Source organism: Pangasianodon hypophthalmus, chromosome 8 (assembly GCF_027358585.1).
Source record: "Pangasianodon hypophthalmus isolate fPanHyp1 chromosome 8, fPanHyp1.pri, whole genome shotgun sequence".
NCBI lineage: Eukaryota > Metazoa > Chordata > Actinopteri > Siluriformes > Pangasiidae > Pangasianodon > Pangasianodon hypophthalmus.
This window is the reverse complement of record NC_069717.1, coordinates 110001-127500: the sequence shown is the minus strand read 5'-3', so window position 1 is coordinate 127500 and position 17500 is coordinate 110001. Positions and strand designations below refer to the sequence as shown.

General features: G+C 40.4%; 1 protein-coding gene across 4 annotated transcripts in view; it reads left to right on the top strand.

The window, feature by feature from the left end:
- Positions 1-11382, top strand: part of slc44a5b (solute carrier family 44 member 5b) — a 33763-nt gene extending 22381 nt beyond the window's left edge. The window contains exons 10-23 of one of the 4 annotated variants that reach the window (XM_053236347.1): positions 1388-1471; positions 1610-1722; positions 1986-2117; positions 2310-2409; positions 3603-3695; positions 4193-4280; positions 4868-5130; positions 7436-7530; positions 7780-7883; positions 8035-8108; positions 9040-9110; positions 9447-9535; positions 9818-9902; positions 10505-11382. In XM_053236347.1, coding sequence (XP_053092322.1) covers positions 1388-1471; positions 1610-1722; positions 1986-2117; positions 2310-2409; positions 3603-3695; positions 4193-4280; positions 4868-5130; positions 7436-7530; positions 7780-7883; positions 8035-8108; positions 9040-9110; positions 9447-9535; positions 9818-9902; positions 10505-10641 — 1528 coding nt within the window. In that variant the 3' untranslated portion in view covers positions 10642-11382. The other 3 variants (XM_053236348.1, XR_008302175.1, XM_053236349.1) reach the window with 3 other exon arrangements.
- Positions 11383-17500: the final 6118 nt, after the last annotated feature.

The following is a 17500-nucleotide window of genomic DNA, read 5'->3' as shown; positions in this document are numbered from 1 at the left end:
TAATTAGCTCACAGATTTTAAGTTGTTATGTAAAGACGTTTTAGTTTTTATTGATTTCTCTTTCATATTTACATTATGTAGTAAACTATTATATCAATACTGAGTAGAAAAAATTTTTTTTAAACATAATATCCCTGGCCACATCTTCGGTTATGAAATGTTACGAAATTCTCTTTAGAACAAATTCAATTGTCCTAATTGGACACGCCCTCTACATTTTTCTCTGTGAGGCCGCGTTCTGAATTAAACTTTAAAATTTAAATAGAAATAATATCTGATATTCAAACGTCCTTGTGTGTCACAGCAGTGTTCGACTCACACTTTGCTGAAAGTTTACACACATTAAAGTGTGTCCGTGCGTGTGTGTGTGTGCGAGCGTGTGTGTGTGTGCGTGCGAGCGCGTGTGCGTGTGTGTGTGCGCATGTGTGTGTGTTTTGTGGTTCATGTTTGCTACCTGCCTGATGTTCACCTGATTTCTGAGTGTGTTTGGAATTACACTCTGGTTCTTGTGGTTTTTTTTTTTGTATGTGTGTGTTTGTGTTTTGTGATTTTTGAGGCAGATTCAGAAATTCAGTTTCCTTCAGACTCGGTAACGGATCATATTGTCTCACTAACTAGCTAGCATGCTAAAAAGCCCATAAGCTAATAAGCTACTACCCTAGCCAATAACTCCAATAACGCTAACCAAACCTGCTGGTGCTGAAGTTAGACAGTGAGACACTGAGATTTTGTGTGCGTGCGTGTGTGAGTGTGTGTGTCTCATTGTCTAATGTAAAGTTTTCTATTCCTCTAAGGTTCTTTGGATAGTAAAGGACTCTTCACTTCCTCTAGAGGTTCTACTTATAACCCTCTCTGAAAGGGAAACCTTATGATAGGGTTTTACATGGAACCCTTAAAAGTTCCTGCAGAGGAACAAACCAAGGAACCACTAGTGTCCTCCACGTAACCTTTTTTCTAAATATGTGCCATAAACACCATCAAACACTGACGTTCTCCATCTCACACACACACCGACGTTCTCCATCTCACACACACCGACGTTCTCCATCACACACACACACACACCGATGTTCTCCATCACCCATCATATATCTAATAATATTTTTTAAGGTTTTGATGTTCAGCAAATAAACTTGACCCAAATATAGCTGTGTCAGTGGCATAGAACTTTCTAGAAACTCTCCAAACGGTTCAGTACACTGACTAAACACTCGGGTTGATGTTTGTTGGTGTTTGTTGGTGTTGATGGAGCTTTAGCCTAAACTCACTGTCATGGTACAGGTACAGGTGAGGTGTGTGTGTGTGTCATAGTACAGGTACAGGTGAGGTGTGTGTGTGTGTGTGTGTGTGTTGGAGGTGGTAATGTAAGTGGTGTTTTGTCTCACAGTGGTGTTTCCAGTCTGCTGGATGCTAAAGAGATCGGAGTGAAGATCTTTGAGGACTTTGCCAGGACCTGGTTCTGGATTCTAATGTGAGCCTTTAATTCAGTAAAACTACATTTACTGTAAACCTTTATAACCTGTTAATAACCTGAGTAGACCACGCCCACCACCAGTCACATGATCGCGCGTGTGTGTGTGCGCGCGCGCGCGTGTGTGTGTGTGTGCAGAGGTCTGGTTATTACCATGGTGATCAGTCTGCTGTTTATCCTCCTCCTGAGACTGATGGCTGGAGTTTTACTGTGGAGCGTGATATTTGGTGTAATCGGCACAGTGGGATATGGTAACACACACACACACACACACAAACGCACGCGCACACACACACACACAAACGCACGCGCACACACACACACACACACACACGCACCATACATAAACCTCACACACAAATTCCAAGACTCTGTTTCCAGAGTTGGAAACTTTTCTTTCCTCTGTATTACTTTTCCTCTTTCTTTCTGTGTTGTTTATGTGGTTCTCCTGGGGTTCTCCTGGGGTTCTCCTGGGGTTCTCCTGGGGTTCTCCTGGGGTTCTCTGGTTCTTCAGGCATCTGGCACTGTTACTGGGAGTATGTGACACTGAAAGGGAAACCTGATGCTGATGGGTCCATCACTGATCTCGGCTTTCAGACAGACTTCAGGATTTATCTGCAGCTGAGCCAGACCTGGCTGATCTTCAGTAAGACTTCACACCTAACATTAGCCACGAGGCCTGTGTTGCATGAGCATATTAGCATTAGCACCTTGTTGATGGACTGCTATGGGTGAGGCTGAGGGGGCGGAGCTCCAGCACAGCATTGTCATTCGCATAGTGTTAGCAATAGCATTAGCATAGCATTAGCATGACAGTAATGGATGTTGTGTGTTACAGTGATTGTGCTGGCAGTGATGGAGGCCGTGATCATTTTGGTGTTGATTTTTTTGAGGAGGAGAGTGTGTGTCGCCATCGCTCTGCTCAAAGAGGGAAGCAGGTACAGACTCCGCCCACCTCACCCATCACACGCACATTACAGCACATTTACAGGTACAGACTCCGCCCACCTCACCCATCACACGCACATTACAGCACATTTACAGGTACAGACTCCGCCCACCTCACCCATCACACGCACATTACAGCACATTTACAGGTACAGACTCCGCCCACCTCACCCATCACACGCACATTACACCACATTTACAGGTACAGACTCCGCCCACCTCACCCATCACACGCACATTACACATTTACAGGTACAGACTCCGCCCCCCTCACCCATCACACGCACATTACAGCACATTTACAGGTACAGACTCCGCCCACCTCACCCATCACACGCACATTACACATTTACAGGTACAGACTCCGCCCCCCTCACCCATCACACGCACATTACAGCACATTTACAGGTACAGACTCCGCCCACCTCACCCATCACACGCACATTACAGCACATTTACAGGTACAGACTCCGCCCACCTCACCCATCACACGCACATTACACCACATTTACAGGTACAGACTCCGCCCACCTCACCCATCACACTCACATTACACATTTACAGGTACAGACTCCGCCCCCTCACCCATCACACGCACATTACAGCACATTTACAGGTACAGACTCCGCCCACCTCACCCATCACACGCACATTACACCACATTTACAGGTACAGACTCCGCCCCCTCACCCATCACACGCACCTTACACATTTACAGGTACAGACTCCGCCCACCTCACCCATCACACGCACATTACATCACATTTACAGGTACAGACTCCGCCCCCTCACCCATCACACGCACATTACTCATTTACAGGTACAGACTCCGCCCCCTCACCCATCACACGCACATTACACATTTACAGGTACAGACTCCGCCCACCTCACCCATCACACGCACATTACACATTTACAGGTACAGACTCCGCCCCCTCACCCATCACACGCACATTACACCACATTTACAGGTACAGACTCCGCCCCCTCACCCATCACACGCACATTACACCACATTTACAGGTACAGACTCCGCCCACCTCACCCATCACACGCACATTACAGCACATTTACAGGTACAGACTCCGCCCCCTCACCCATCACACGCACATTACATCACATTTACAGGTACATACTCCTGTATGATTAAGTCTGTCTCTCTCGCTGTCTGTCTCACTGTTAGGGCGATCAGTTACGTAACGTCGACGTTGTTTTATCCGATCATCACCTTCCTCTTGCTCGCGGTCTGTATTGCGTACTGGGCGGTGACGGCTGTGTATCCTTTGCGTGACTGTGTGTATGTGCGCATGTCTGTAACGTCAGCACAGAGTTGAGGTTTTTTTTTTGCTTCTTTTGTTTTAATTTGATTTTTTTTCCCCTATTTTGATCTTGACCAAATCCCACCCTCCAGCCAATCTTTTCAAGCTGCTGCTCATGCAGTGTAACACAATCGGAGGAATGCGCTGTCTGCCCTCTTCCCCATACATGAGCTAACAGGCGTCTGTGATTGGCTAGTGTTGCTGTGATTGACAGGGGAGAGAGAGTATGCCCCTCCCGCCCAGAGAGCATGGACAGTTTTGCCCTTTTGGACTCCTGGCCACGGATGGAAGTGATATTGTCAGGATTCGAGCTTGCATTAGGGCAGCGGGGCAAATGCTTTTCTGTTGTGTTACCCAGGAGTATAAAAAATGATTAATTCTTAATTAGAAAAGTATATTCAAATATAAAATATTTTAAAAATTTAAAAAGTAATCCTTAGCGTGTAACATTCAGTTTTCTGGCCTCATCTGGTGAAGCTGTGTATAAAGTGATGTCAACACAACCAGACTGTAAATACAGCAATATGACCTGTGACCCTCAGGTACGCACACACACACACATGTACACACACACACTCTACAGCTACAACACGACTGACTGATACAGAGGCCCCGCCTCCTTCACTGAGACTGACAGGTACGGAGGCCACACCTCCTTCACTGAGACTGACAGGTACAGAGGCCACGCCTCCTTCACTGAGACTGACAGGTACGGAGGCCACGCCTCCTTCACTGAGACTGACCGGTACGGAGGCCACGCCTCCTTCACTGAGACTGACAGGTACGGAGGCCACGCCTCCTTCACTGAGACTGACAGGTACGGAGGCCACGCCTCCTTCACTGAGACTGACAGGTACAGAGGCCACGCCTCCTTCACTGAGACTGACAGGTACGGAGGCCACGCCTCCTTCACTGAGACTGACAGGTACGGATGCCACTGAATACCGAATAAATTACTTAATAAATACTGAATAAATACTATTAACTAAATTGAATCAGACAAATTCTAAAAAGCTGTACATTGTGTGTTGTGTGTGTATTTCGTGTGTGTATGTGTTGTGTGTATGTGTATTGTGTGTATTTCGTGTGTGTTGTGTGTGTATGTGTGTGTGTGTTGTCTACACTGCAGACGTTCAGTCAGGGGAATGTGAGCAGTGTGTGTAGAGGTTCTCAGTGTGTGTTTGCGTTTTATGGAGGTGAGAGTGTGTATCATCGCTACATGGCAGCTCTGCAGCTGTGTAACGTGTTCGTGTTGCTGTGGTTGGTGAACTTCGTCCTGGCGTTGGGGCAGTGCACTCTCTCCGGCGCGTTCGCCTCGTACTACTGGACCCTCAACAAACCTGCTGACATCCCAGCATGCCCTGTGTCTGCCTCCTTCAGCCGCACACTCAGGTCACTTCCTGTTATTTATTTCTTCTATTTATACCACACTGTTATTGAGTTCTGGACTCTGATTGGTCAGAAGGTGTTGATTAATTCTCTATAACAGCAGCTCTAACAGTAGTGCAGGGTTATATTAATGCACTCGTTCTAATACGTTATCGTTTCTGTAGTAACAGCTCATTCACAGGGACGTGCACAGCGCACACTCCACATAATCTGATTGAAATAATCAATGATATAGTGAAGTTTTCTGTAAAGAGATGTTTATTTAACATTTATGGAAGAAGTCTCCAGTGTCAGCTCTTTGTAACAGTCAGAGGTAAAGCTGTAACTTTAGGTTTTTCAACACAGGAAAGTCTTTAAAAAACAAATGCTGGTGAGGCAACGACTGAGTGAGTGAGAACAGGAACTAACAAGTGTAACAGTGTAGAATTGTAGGGGTGTAACAGTGTAGGAGTGTAGAGGTGTAACAGGGTAACGGTGTAGGGGTGTAACAGGGTAAAGGTGTAGGGGTGTAACAGGGTAAAGGTGTAGGGGTGTAACAGTGTAGAGGTACTAAATAAATTCACAGGGATACATTCACATATTTACAATATATTTATTGTGAATCCATTTATTTCTGAAAAGCTGCTTTGTGACAATGTCCATTGTTAAAAGCGTTATACAAATAAAATCGAACTGAATTGAATAGAGGTGTAGGGGTGAACAGTGTAACAGTGTAGGGGTGAACAGTGTAACAGTATAGGGGTGAACAGTGTAACAGTGTAGAAGTGAAGAGGTGTAACAGTGTAGAGGTGTAGGGGTGTAACAGTGTAGAAGTGTAGGGGTGTAACAGTGTAGAAGTGTACAGGTGTAACAGTGTAGAAGTGTAAAGGTGTAACGGAGTAGGGGTGTAGAGGTGTAGAAGTGTAGGGGTGTAACAGTGTAGAAGTGTAGGGGTGTAACAGTGTAGAGATGTAATGGTGTAACGGTGTAGGGGTGTAATGGTGTAGGGGCGTAGAGGTGTACAGGTGTAGGGGCGTAACGGTGTAGAAGTGTACAGGTGTAACAGTGTAGAAGTGTAAAGGTGTAACAGTGTAGAGGTGTAGGGACGTAATGGTGTAACAGTGTAGAGGTGTACGGGTGTAACGGTGTAGGGGTGTAACGGTGTAGAGGTGTAATGGTGTAACGGTGTAATGGTGTAACGGTGTAGAGGTGTAGGGGTGTAACGGTGTAGAGGTGTAATGGTGTAACGGTGTAGAGGTGTAGGGGTGTAACGGTGTAGAGGTGTAATGGTGTAACGGTGTAGAGGTGTAGGGGTGTAACGGTGTAGCTGTGTAGGGGTGTAACGGTGTAGGGGTGTAACGGTGTAGGGGTGTAACGGTGTAGGGGTGTAATGGTGTAACAGTGTAGGGGTGTAACGGTGTAGACGTGTACAGGTGTAACAGTGTAGAGGTGTAATGGTGTAACAGTGTAGAGGTGTAGGAGCATAACGGTGTAGAGGTGTACAGGTGTAACGGTGTAGAGGTGTAGAGGTGTAACAGTGTAGAGGTGTAACAGTGTAGAGGTGTATAAGTGTAGAGGTGTAGGGGCGTAACGGTGTAGAGGTGTACGGGTGTAACGATGTAGAGGTGTAGGGGCGTAACGGTGTAGAGGTGTACGGGTGTAACGGTGTAGAGGTGTAGGGGCGTAACGGTGTAGAGGTGTAATGGTGTAACAGTGTAGAGGTGTAGGGGCATAACGGTGTAGAGGTGTAGAGGTGTAACAGTGTAGAGGTGTAACAGTGTAGAGGTGTATAAGTGTAGAGGTGTAGGGGCGTAACGGTGTAGTGGTGTAGAGGTGTAACGGTGTAGAGGTGTAGGGGCATAACGGTGTAGAGGTGTAGAGGTGTAACAGTGTAGAGGTGTAACAGTGTAGAGGTGTATAAGTGTAGAGGTGTAGGGGCGTAACGGTGTAACGGTGTAGAGGTGTAATGGTGTAACGGTGTAGAGGTGTAATGGTGTAACGGTGTAGAGGTGTAATGGTGTAACGGTGTAGAGGTGTAATGGTGTAACGGTGTAGAGGCGTAATGGTGTAACGGTGTAGAGGTGTAGGGGTGTAACAGTGTAGAAGTGTAGAGGTGTAAAGGTGTAGAAGTGTAGCGGTGTAAAGGTGTAGAAGTGTAGAGGTGTAGAGGTGTAATGATGTAGCGAGACACTTTAACACTATTTTATTAATGGTCTAAATGAAAAATAAAGGTTAATTTTATTTGTTTAACATGTGAATACTGTACATTTAGGATCTTTTCAGTCCTGTGTGCGATGTTGTGTATTAATGTGTATGTTAAATGTTCCAGGTTCCATACAGGTTCTCTGGCCTTCGGTGCGTTGATCCTGTCCACAGTTCAGTTCATCCGCGTTGTTCTGGAATACCTGGATCACAAACTGAAAGGTAAACCGCTGTGTGTCAGTAACACACTCCTCCTGCTGCAGAGTAGTGAAACCTGCACTTTAACCTACGCTCAGATTACCAGTTTAATGAAGATAAACTCTGTATATAATGTGTGTGTGTGTTTGGTCTGTTTACACCCATCAAATGAACAAATCAGCTGTAAATAAACAACAAAAATAACAATGATAACAACAAGAATAAGACTAACAGCAATACAGTCAATAATAAAGTATGTGTGTGTGTGTTTAGGTGTTCATAACGCTCTGGCACGTTTCCTGCTCTGTTGCCTGAAATGCTGCTTCTGGTGTCTGGAGCACTTCATCAGGTTCCTCAACAGAAATGCCTACATCATGGTGAGATACACACACACACACACACACACACAATTAATCCCTCTATGAGCTAAATCAGGGTTACTTACAGAAATGAATCTGAATACATCTGTAATGTTCTGAATGTTTGTGTGTGTGCGTGTGTGTGTGCGCGTGTGTTTGTGCGCATCAGATTGCGATATATGGGAAGAATTTCTGTGCCTCAGCGAGAGACGCCTTCTTCCTGTTGATGAGGAATGTGGTGAGGTGAGAAACAAGCACAAAGCCCTCAGTGTTGAACTGAAATTTTATGGAGCTGTTCAATCATTATGGACACATTCAGGAGTTTCTGTCTCACACACACACACACACACACACGTTTAAGACACAGTTTATATAAAGCACTATTCAGACCAATGTCAAACAGTATAACGTACCAGAGTGAGTAGACCAATGTCTGAGCTTAGAGAGCATAAACTTATTCACAGCTTTCCGCATATTCACACCAAATCCACAAAACACATGTAGACTGGATTAGCATGCTCATATGATTTCAACATTTCTGGCACTGCCTCCTGAAGGGAGATCATGTCCACTGGGTTAAGGAGTTCCTCAGAGTGCTCTTTCCATCACTCAGGAATATCCGCAGTAGAGAACAACACTTCCCTGGACGTGTTCATCAGAGTTCCTGAGGCGCTGAATGGTTGCCAGAACAGGTATCCTTAGTTTTTTGTACCTGTCATGGGGGTGTTTAGAATCACTCTTTATTTGACCTCGCCCCTCTGATCTGCTCACCTACTCCGATCACAAAGTCTGGCCCTACTGGACACTTTAAAAGGACGCCCCCTGGTGGGCTCAGTATAGATGTATCAGACATTTCCCACTGGACAGAGACCCCAGGACAGACCCAGGACCTGCTGAAGACATCTCACAGTCGGATTGTGTACATCTGGGAATCCCGCAGGAGCTGGAGATAGAGAAGTCTGGGGGGGCAGAAGGACTTCTCATCCTGCTGCCATGGTGACACACACCAGGAAAAGCAGAAAGAAAATGAATAAATGATGAATAAATGAATACTATCAGTAAAACCAGAACTCAGTCTCTTTGGGTTCATCATTTCATGTGAGGGGATGAAAACTTTCATACTCAACTGTATAACAGTGCTCACACACGTATATGTGTATGTGTTTGTCTCCAGGGTGGCAGTGTTGGATAAAGTCACTGACTTCCTGCTGTTTCTGGGGAAAATCCTGATCTCAGGAAGCATCGGTGTGTGTGTGTGTGTCTCTCTCTCTCTCTCTCTCTCTCTCTCTCTCTCCCTCTCCCTCTCTCTTCATTGTCTCACTCTCGCTTCTCTCTTCTCTTCGTCTCATTCTTCCTTTATCACCAGTTCATTGTTCATGTTCATTCTCCATGTTCCTCTCATTAGTTTTATTTTTTCACAGTGTGTTTTTGTGTCTTGACATTTTCACATTCTGTAAAATAACTTAAGGTTTATTGAAATTATCTCATTAAAGTATTTATTCTACTCATTAAGCAAAGTGTTGAATCAGGTGTTCTGGAGCGATTAAAGGCATAACTTGTGGACATGTTCCTGTTTTTCAGGCATCCTCGCATTCTTCTTCTTCACTCGTCAGATTCCAGTGTTTCAGGACAAAGTACCATCACTGAACTATTACTGGGTCCCCCTGTTGGTGAGATGCGATATTACACCATCATCATTGTGACATCATCATGGCGTCATTGTTTGGCAATTTCCTCTTTTTTACTGACAGTATAGGCAATAAGTCACTTTGTAGTGAATTCTGTCTGTTTACAGCATAAATATTTCTGAATCATTAATCAGCCTCATCAGTGATTTGCTTAAATAATGTTCATTAAAAATGTGACCAGTAATCTATACACAGTGTTTTCTCAGTGTTTTCTCAGTGTTTTCTCAGTGTTTCTGGTGGTGTTTGGTGTCTGTTCTCCTGCAGACGGTTGTGTTTGGATCGTATCTAGTGGCTCACGGCTTCCTTAGCGTCTACGCCATGTGTGTGGATACGCTGTTCCTCTGCTTCTGTAAGTGTCAGCACCACAGAGAATAGAACACGACGTAACGCTGGAATAAACACATAGGAAATAAACACATAATATAAACACTGATAAACAACTATATTAAACACAAACTCTGTCACACAACTTACTGCACCGTAATTATTATTTATTTCATTTAACTTAATTGCCACTTGCATTACTGGTTATGCATCATATTGTTTACCTTCACCTGTACAGCGTTAACTTACTGCACCATAACCTCGTTACCTCGTTTAATTAATTTGGTATTTGCACTACTGGCTGGATGCTAACTGCATTTCGTTGTCTCTGTAGTCGCACTCTGACAACGACAATAAAGGTGAACCGTACCGAACCTAACCAGGAGCTGAAAATCACATCATTTGCTTAGAGATTTGACATTGTTATTATTATTATTATTATTATTATTTTATATATAATATAGAAGATACAAGTATAAAAGTTTATAATAATTTGATAAATGTAGTCTTTTATTTGGGCTGAGAGTCGTTCTGTCTTATTAAGTCTGTGTTGTGACCATGTGACCTGGTCCTGCCGTTTGATTGGTCAGTGAATGATGAACATTAATGGTGTGTCGATGTTCTCAGTGGTAGATCTGGAGAAGAACGACGGTTCTGCAGCTCGGCCGTACTACATGAGCAGCTCACTGAGGTCCATCCTGAACAAGAAGAACCACAGGAGAAGCGAGGAGAGGAAAAGGGGCGGAGCTCTGAGGAGGAAGTGAAGGAATACAGAGAGAAAGAATGAAAATAATGAACGACGAGTTTTAAATCAGTGTGAGATCAGACCGGGAGCTGAGGGACAGACAGAAGTCCGACGCTCCGTCTGAGAGAAAAGCTTTAAAAGAATTCCACTGAAACGGATTTAATCTTTTTTATTACGGATTAATTTACGATATATCGAGTTTCCACGCTAATGACATCATGTCTCAGTATAGTGTAGAACTGATGATCAGCACGCATTCACACTCATTAGACCTGTAAATATTCAAATAATTAAAGTTCCTTCGAGAAGTGTATTTTCATAATAACACTAATTTTTAGCATGAGAACTAACGCTGCTTTCAAATGGAGCTCGTTAATTTCTGTGTTTTCGACACAGAAATGTGAACACAACACTCTGCGATTTATCTAGCTATTGTGTAGCGGTTTTATAAACACAGTGAGAGTGGAGCTGAGACAGAAGCATCAGGAACATCAACATTTCTACTGTTAAATTACTAACAAAAACTAAAATTACACTGTAATTACACTTACGCTAACACAGCTAACACTGAGAAACATCAGTGTGTCACTGCTAGTGAGCTTCTGACGTGATGAAGATCACAGGAGTGACGTTCACGTGAAATCTTTAATCTCATGAACAGGGTGGAGATTTAACGCTGCATTAGCAATGAAGAACATGCTCGGAATTAGGAAGTGTGAAAAAAAAATTATATATATATATATATATATATATATATGATATACAGTCAGGTCCATAAATATTGGGACAGTGACACAGTTTTGGTAATTTTGCCTCTGTACACCACCACAGTGGATTTGAAATGAAGCAGTCAAGATGTCTTAATTCAAGGAGTTTAACAAAAATATTGCATTAACCGTTTAGGAATTACAGCCATTTTTTACAGAGTTCCTCCATTTTCACAGGCTCAAAAGTAATGGGACAAACTAATATAATCATAAATATTAGGATTATTTTTATTACTTGGAGGTAAATCCTTTGCAGTCAATGACTACCTGAAGTCTGGACCCCATGGACATCACCAAATGCTGAGTTTCCTCCCTTAAGATGATTTGCCAGGTCTTTACTGCAGCCATCTTCAGTTGCTGCTTGTTTGTGGGTCTTTCTGCCTTCAGATTTGTCTTCAGTAAGTGAAAAGCAGCTCAGTTGGGTTGAGGTCAGGTGACTGACTCGGCCATTTAAGAACATTTAATTTCCAAGCTCTTGGGCTGCTTTCACAGTATGTTTTGGGTTGTTATCCATCTGTACTGTGAAGCGCTGTCCTATCAGTTTTGCAGCATTTGACTGAATCTGAGCAGAAAGTATAGCTCTGTACACTTCAGAATTCATCCTGCTACTTCTATCAACAGTCACATTATCAATAAACACCAGTGACCCAGTTCCATTGGCAGCCAAACATGCCCATGCCATAACACTGCCTCCACATGTTTGACGGATGATGTGGTATGCTTTGGATCATGAGCGCTTCCGTTCCTTCTCCACACTTTTCTCTTCCCATCATTCTGGTACAAGGTAATCTTGCATCAGAACTGGTCAGGCTTTTTTTAGAGGTTTTTAGCAAAGTCTAATCTGGCCTTTGTGTTCTTGAGTGTTACCAGCGGTTTGCATCTTGAGGTAAACCATCTGTATTTACATTCATGAAGGTGGCTCTTGATTGTAGACTTTGACAATGATAGGCCTACCTCCTCCAGAGTGTTCCTGACTTGGCTAGATGTTGTGAAGGGGTTGTTCTTCAATAAGAAAAGAATTCTGCAATCATCCACTTTAGTTGTTTTCTGTGGTCTCCCAGGCCTTTTGGTGTTGCTGAGCTCGCCAGTGCATTCCTTCTTTTTAAGAATGTACCAAATTGTTGATTTGGCCGCTCCTCATGTTTCTGCTATCTCTCTGATAGGTCTGTTTTGGTTTTTCAGCCTAATGATGGCCTCCTTCACTTGCATCAACACCTCTTTGGACGGCATATTGAGAGTTCCCATGAACAGCTACCAAATGCAAATTCAACACTTGGAATCAGCGCCAGACTTTTTATCTCCTTAATTTATCATGATATAAGGAGGAAACAGGCCACAGCTGGCCATGAAACTGCTTATCAGTCAATTGTCCCATTACTTTTGAGCCTGTGAAAATGGAGGAACTCTGTAAAAAATGGCTGTAATTCCTAAACGGTTAATGCAATATTTTTGTTAAACCCCTTGAATTAAAGCTGAAAGTCTACGCTTCAGTCACATCTTGACTGCTTCATTTCAAATCCACTGTGGTGGTGTACAGAGGCAAAATTACCAAAACTGTGTCACTGTCCCAATATTTATGGACCTGACTGTATATATAATATATTTTTTTACTTTATTTTCTCTGTTTGTGAGAGAAGATCTCGAATAACTAACAAAACAAACATCACGTGTGAAAAAGGAGGTTTTATTCATTTTTCTTTTTTATATGTAATGTATACCTGTTTGGTCAAACACTACGTATCCATGAAGGGAGTCACACACCTCTATATTATTTGTGTGTGTGTGTGTGTGTGTGTGTGTGTGTGTGTGTGTGTGTGTGTGTGTGTGTGTGTGCGCGCTCAGTGAATGGTGTTTTATATCATTTTTAAAATATGTTTCTCATTAATCATTGTTAATAACTGCTTTTTCTCATATTGAGAACATTACACACACACAAACACACACACACATGGTTTAACACACTTCTGTTTGTATTTGACTTTTCTGTGTGTAACTGAAGTCTGAATTTAGGGAGCTCTTCAGTGCTTCAGTGTTCTAAAGAATTAAGTTAAACAGTTAAACAAAATAAAGCATGAGGTTTAAATTAAAAACACTAAAAACGTGTGTGTGTGTGTGTGTGTGTGTAAGTAATCACACACTCCTCTGCACTGTATATAAATGTTCTTAACTGAATTTATCATAATACAGTAATGCAACTATTCACTATTCAATACACTATTCACAAACTTGAGTATACAAATTAATTCTCAGTGTTGAGCATTAATGAGCACTGACTTAAGGGTAATAATAATAATAATAATAATAATAATAATAATAATTAATATAGATAGATAGGTTAAAACAGATTATATGATAGACTATTTAAAGGAAGATTTCAGCAGTATAATTAAAGTGAATGTCAGCGCTTCAGCAGTGTTTTTATATATGAAGGTATTTGAATATTTTTTTAAATGCTGCTTTATAAACTTTATTAATCGTACATTTTGTATGAATTTAGTCTTTTCAGATTGAATCTGTAAAATGGGTGTTTATTCTGTGAGGTGAGTTTATCCCGTGTTCAGCCCTTTACACTTTTCTCTCACACTGGTGCTTTTTACTGAATCAGTGTTTTTGCAGTTTAACAGCTTGTTTATTGTTTAAAAGGTAAAAACTGAGAAGGTTAATTACAGCATGAAAAAATATAAGCTTTAATATTTATATTCATTATGTTTTAATGTTTTTTTTATGCTACGAATAAAAATGCTTTAATTTAACATCATAGAATTGAATTGAGTAATTTGTTTTGATGAACAGATCTGTTCATTTAGTGTGTTCTGTATAGCTTCTGTATACTACACTACACATTATAACGCACTATAACAATCCTACACTATACTACACTACACATTATAACGCACTATAACAATCCTACACTATACTACACTACACATTATAACGCACTATAACAATACTACACTATACTACACTACACATTATAACGCACTATACTTAATCCTACACTATACTACACTACACATTATAACGCACTATAACAATCCTACACTATACTACACTACACATTATAACGCACTATAACAATCCTACACTATACTACACTACACATTATAACACACTATACTTAATCCTACACTATACTACACTACACATTATAACACACTATACTTAATCCTACACTATACTACACTACACATTATAACGCACTATAACAATCCTACACTATACTACACTACACATTATAACGCACTATAACAATACTACACTATACTACACTACACATTATAACGCACTATACTTAATCCTACACTATACTACACTACACATTATAACGCACTATAACAATCCTACACTATACTACACTACACATTATAACACACTATACTTAATCCTACACTATACTACACTACACATTATAACACACTATACTTAATCCTACACTATACTACACTACACATTATAACGCACTATACTTAATCCTACACTATACTACACTACACATTATAACGCACTATACTTAATCCTACACTATACTACACTACACATTATAACACACTATACTTAATCCTACACTATACTACACTACACATTATAACACACTATACTTAATCCTACACTATACTACACTACACATTATAACACACTATACTTAATCCTACACTATACTACACTACACATTATAACACACTATACTTAATCCTACACTATACTACACTACACATTATAACGCACTATACTTAATCCTACACTATACTACACTACACATTATAACACACTATACTTAATCCTACACTATACTACACTACACATTATAACACACTATACTTAATCCTACACTATACTACACTACACATTATAACACACTATACTTAATCCTACACTATACTACACTACACATTATAACACACTATACTTAATCCTACACTATACTACACTACACATTATAACGCACTATAACAATCCTACACTATACTACACTACACATTATAACGCACTATAACAATCTTACACTATACTACACTACACATTATAACGCACTATACTTAATCCTACACTATACTACACTACACATTATAACGCACTATAACAATCCTACACTATACTACACTACACATTATAACGCACTATAACAATCTTACACTATACTACACTACACATTATAACGCACTATACTTAATCCTACACTATACTACACTACACATTATAACGCACTATAACAATCCTACACTATACTACACTACACATTATAACGCACTATAACAATCCTACACTATACTACACTACACATTATAACGCACTATAACAATACTACACTATACTACACTACACATTATAACGCACTATACTTAATCCTACACTATACTACACTACACATTATAACGCACTATAACAATCCTACACTATACTACACTACACATTATAACGCACTATAACAATCCTACACTATACTACACTACACATTATAACGCACTATAACAATCCTACACTATACTACACTACACATTATAACGCACTATAACAATCCTACACTATACTACACTACACATTATAACGCACTATAACAATCCTACACTATACTACACTACACATTATAACGCACTATAACAATACTACACTATACTACACTACACATTATAACGCACTATAACAATCCTACACTATACTACACTACACATTATAACACACTATACTTAATCCTACACTATACTATACTACACATTATAACGCACTATAACAATCCTACACTATACTACACTACACATTATAACGCACTATAACAATCCTACACTATACTACACTACACATTATAACGCACTATAACAATCCTACACTATACTACACTACACATTATAACGCACTATACTTAATCCTACACTATACTACACTACACATTATAACGCACTATAACAATCCTACACTATACTACACTACACATTATAACGCACTATAACAATACTACACTATACTACACTACACATTATAACGCACTATAACAATCCTACACTATACTACACTACACATTATAACACACTATACTTAATCCTACACTATACTACACTACACATTATAACACACTATACTTAATCCTACACTATACTACACTACACATTATAACGCACTATAACAATACTACACTATACTACACTACACATTATAACGCACTATAACAATCCTACACTATACTACACTACACATTATAACGCACTATAACAATACTACACTATACTACACTACACATTATAACGCACTATAACAATCCTACACTATACTACACTACACATTATAACGCACTATAACAATCCTACACTATACTACACTACACATTATAACGCACTATAACAATCCTACACTATACTACACTACACATTATAACACACTATACTTAATCCTACACTATACTATACTACACATTATAACGCACTATAACAATCCTACACTATACTACACTACACATTATAACGCACTATAACAATCCTACACTATACTACACTACACATTATAACGCACTATAACAATCCTACACTATACTACACTACACATTATAACACACTATACTTAATCCTACACTATACTACACTACACATTATAACGCACTATAACAATCATACACTATACTACACTACACATTATAACGCACTATAACAATACTACACTATACTATACTACACATTATAACGCACTATAACAATCCTACACTATACTACACTACACATTATAACACACTATACTTAATCCTACACTATACTACACTACACATTATAACGCACTATAACAATACTACACTATACTACACTACACATTATAACGCACTATAACAATACTACACTATACTACACTACACATTATAACGCACTATAACAGTCCTACACTATACTACACTACACATTATAATGCACTATAACAGTCCTACACTATACTACACTACACATTATAACGCACTATAACAATCCTACACTATACTACACTACACATTATAACGCACTATAACAATCCTACACTATACTACACTACACATTATAACACACTATACTTAATCCTACACTATACTACACTACACATTATAACGCACTATAACAGTCCTACACTATACTACACTACACATTATAACGCACTATA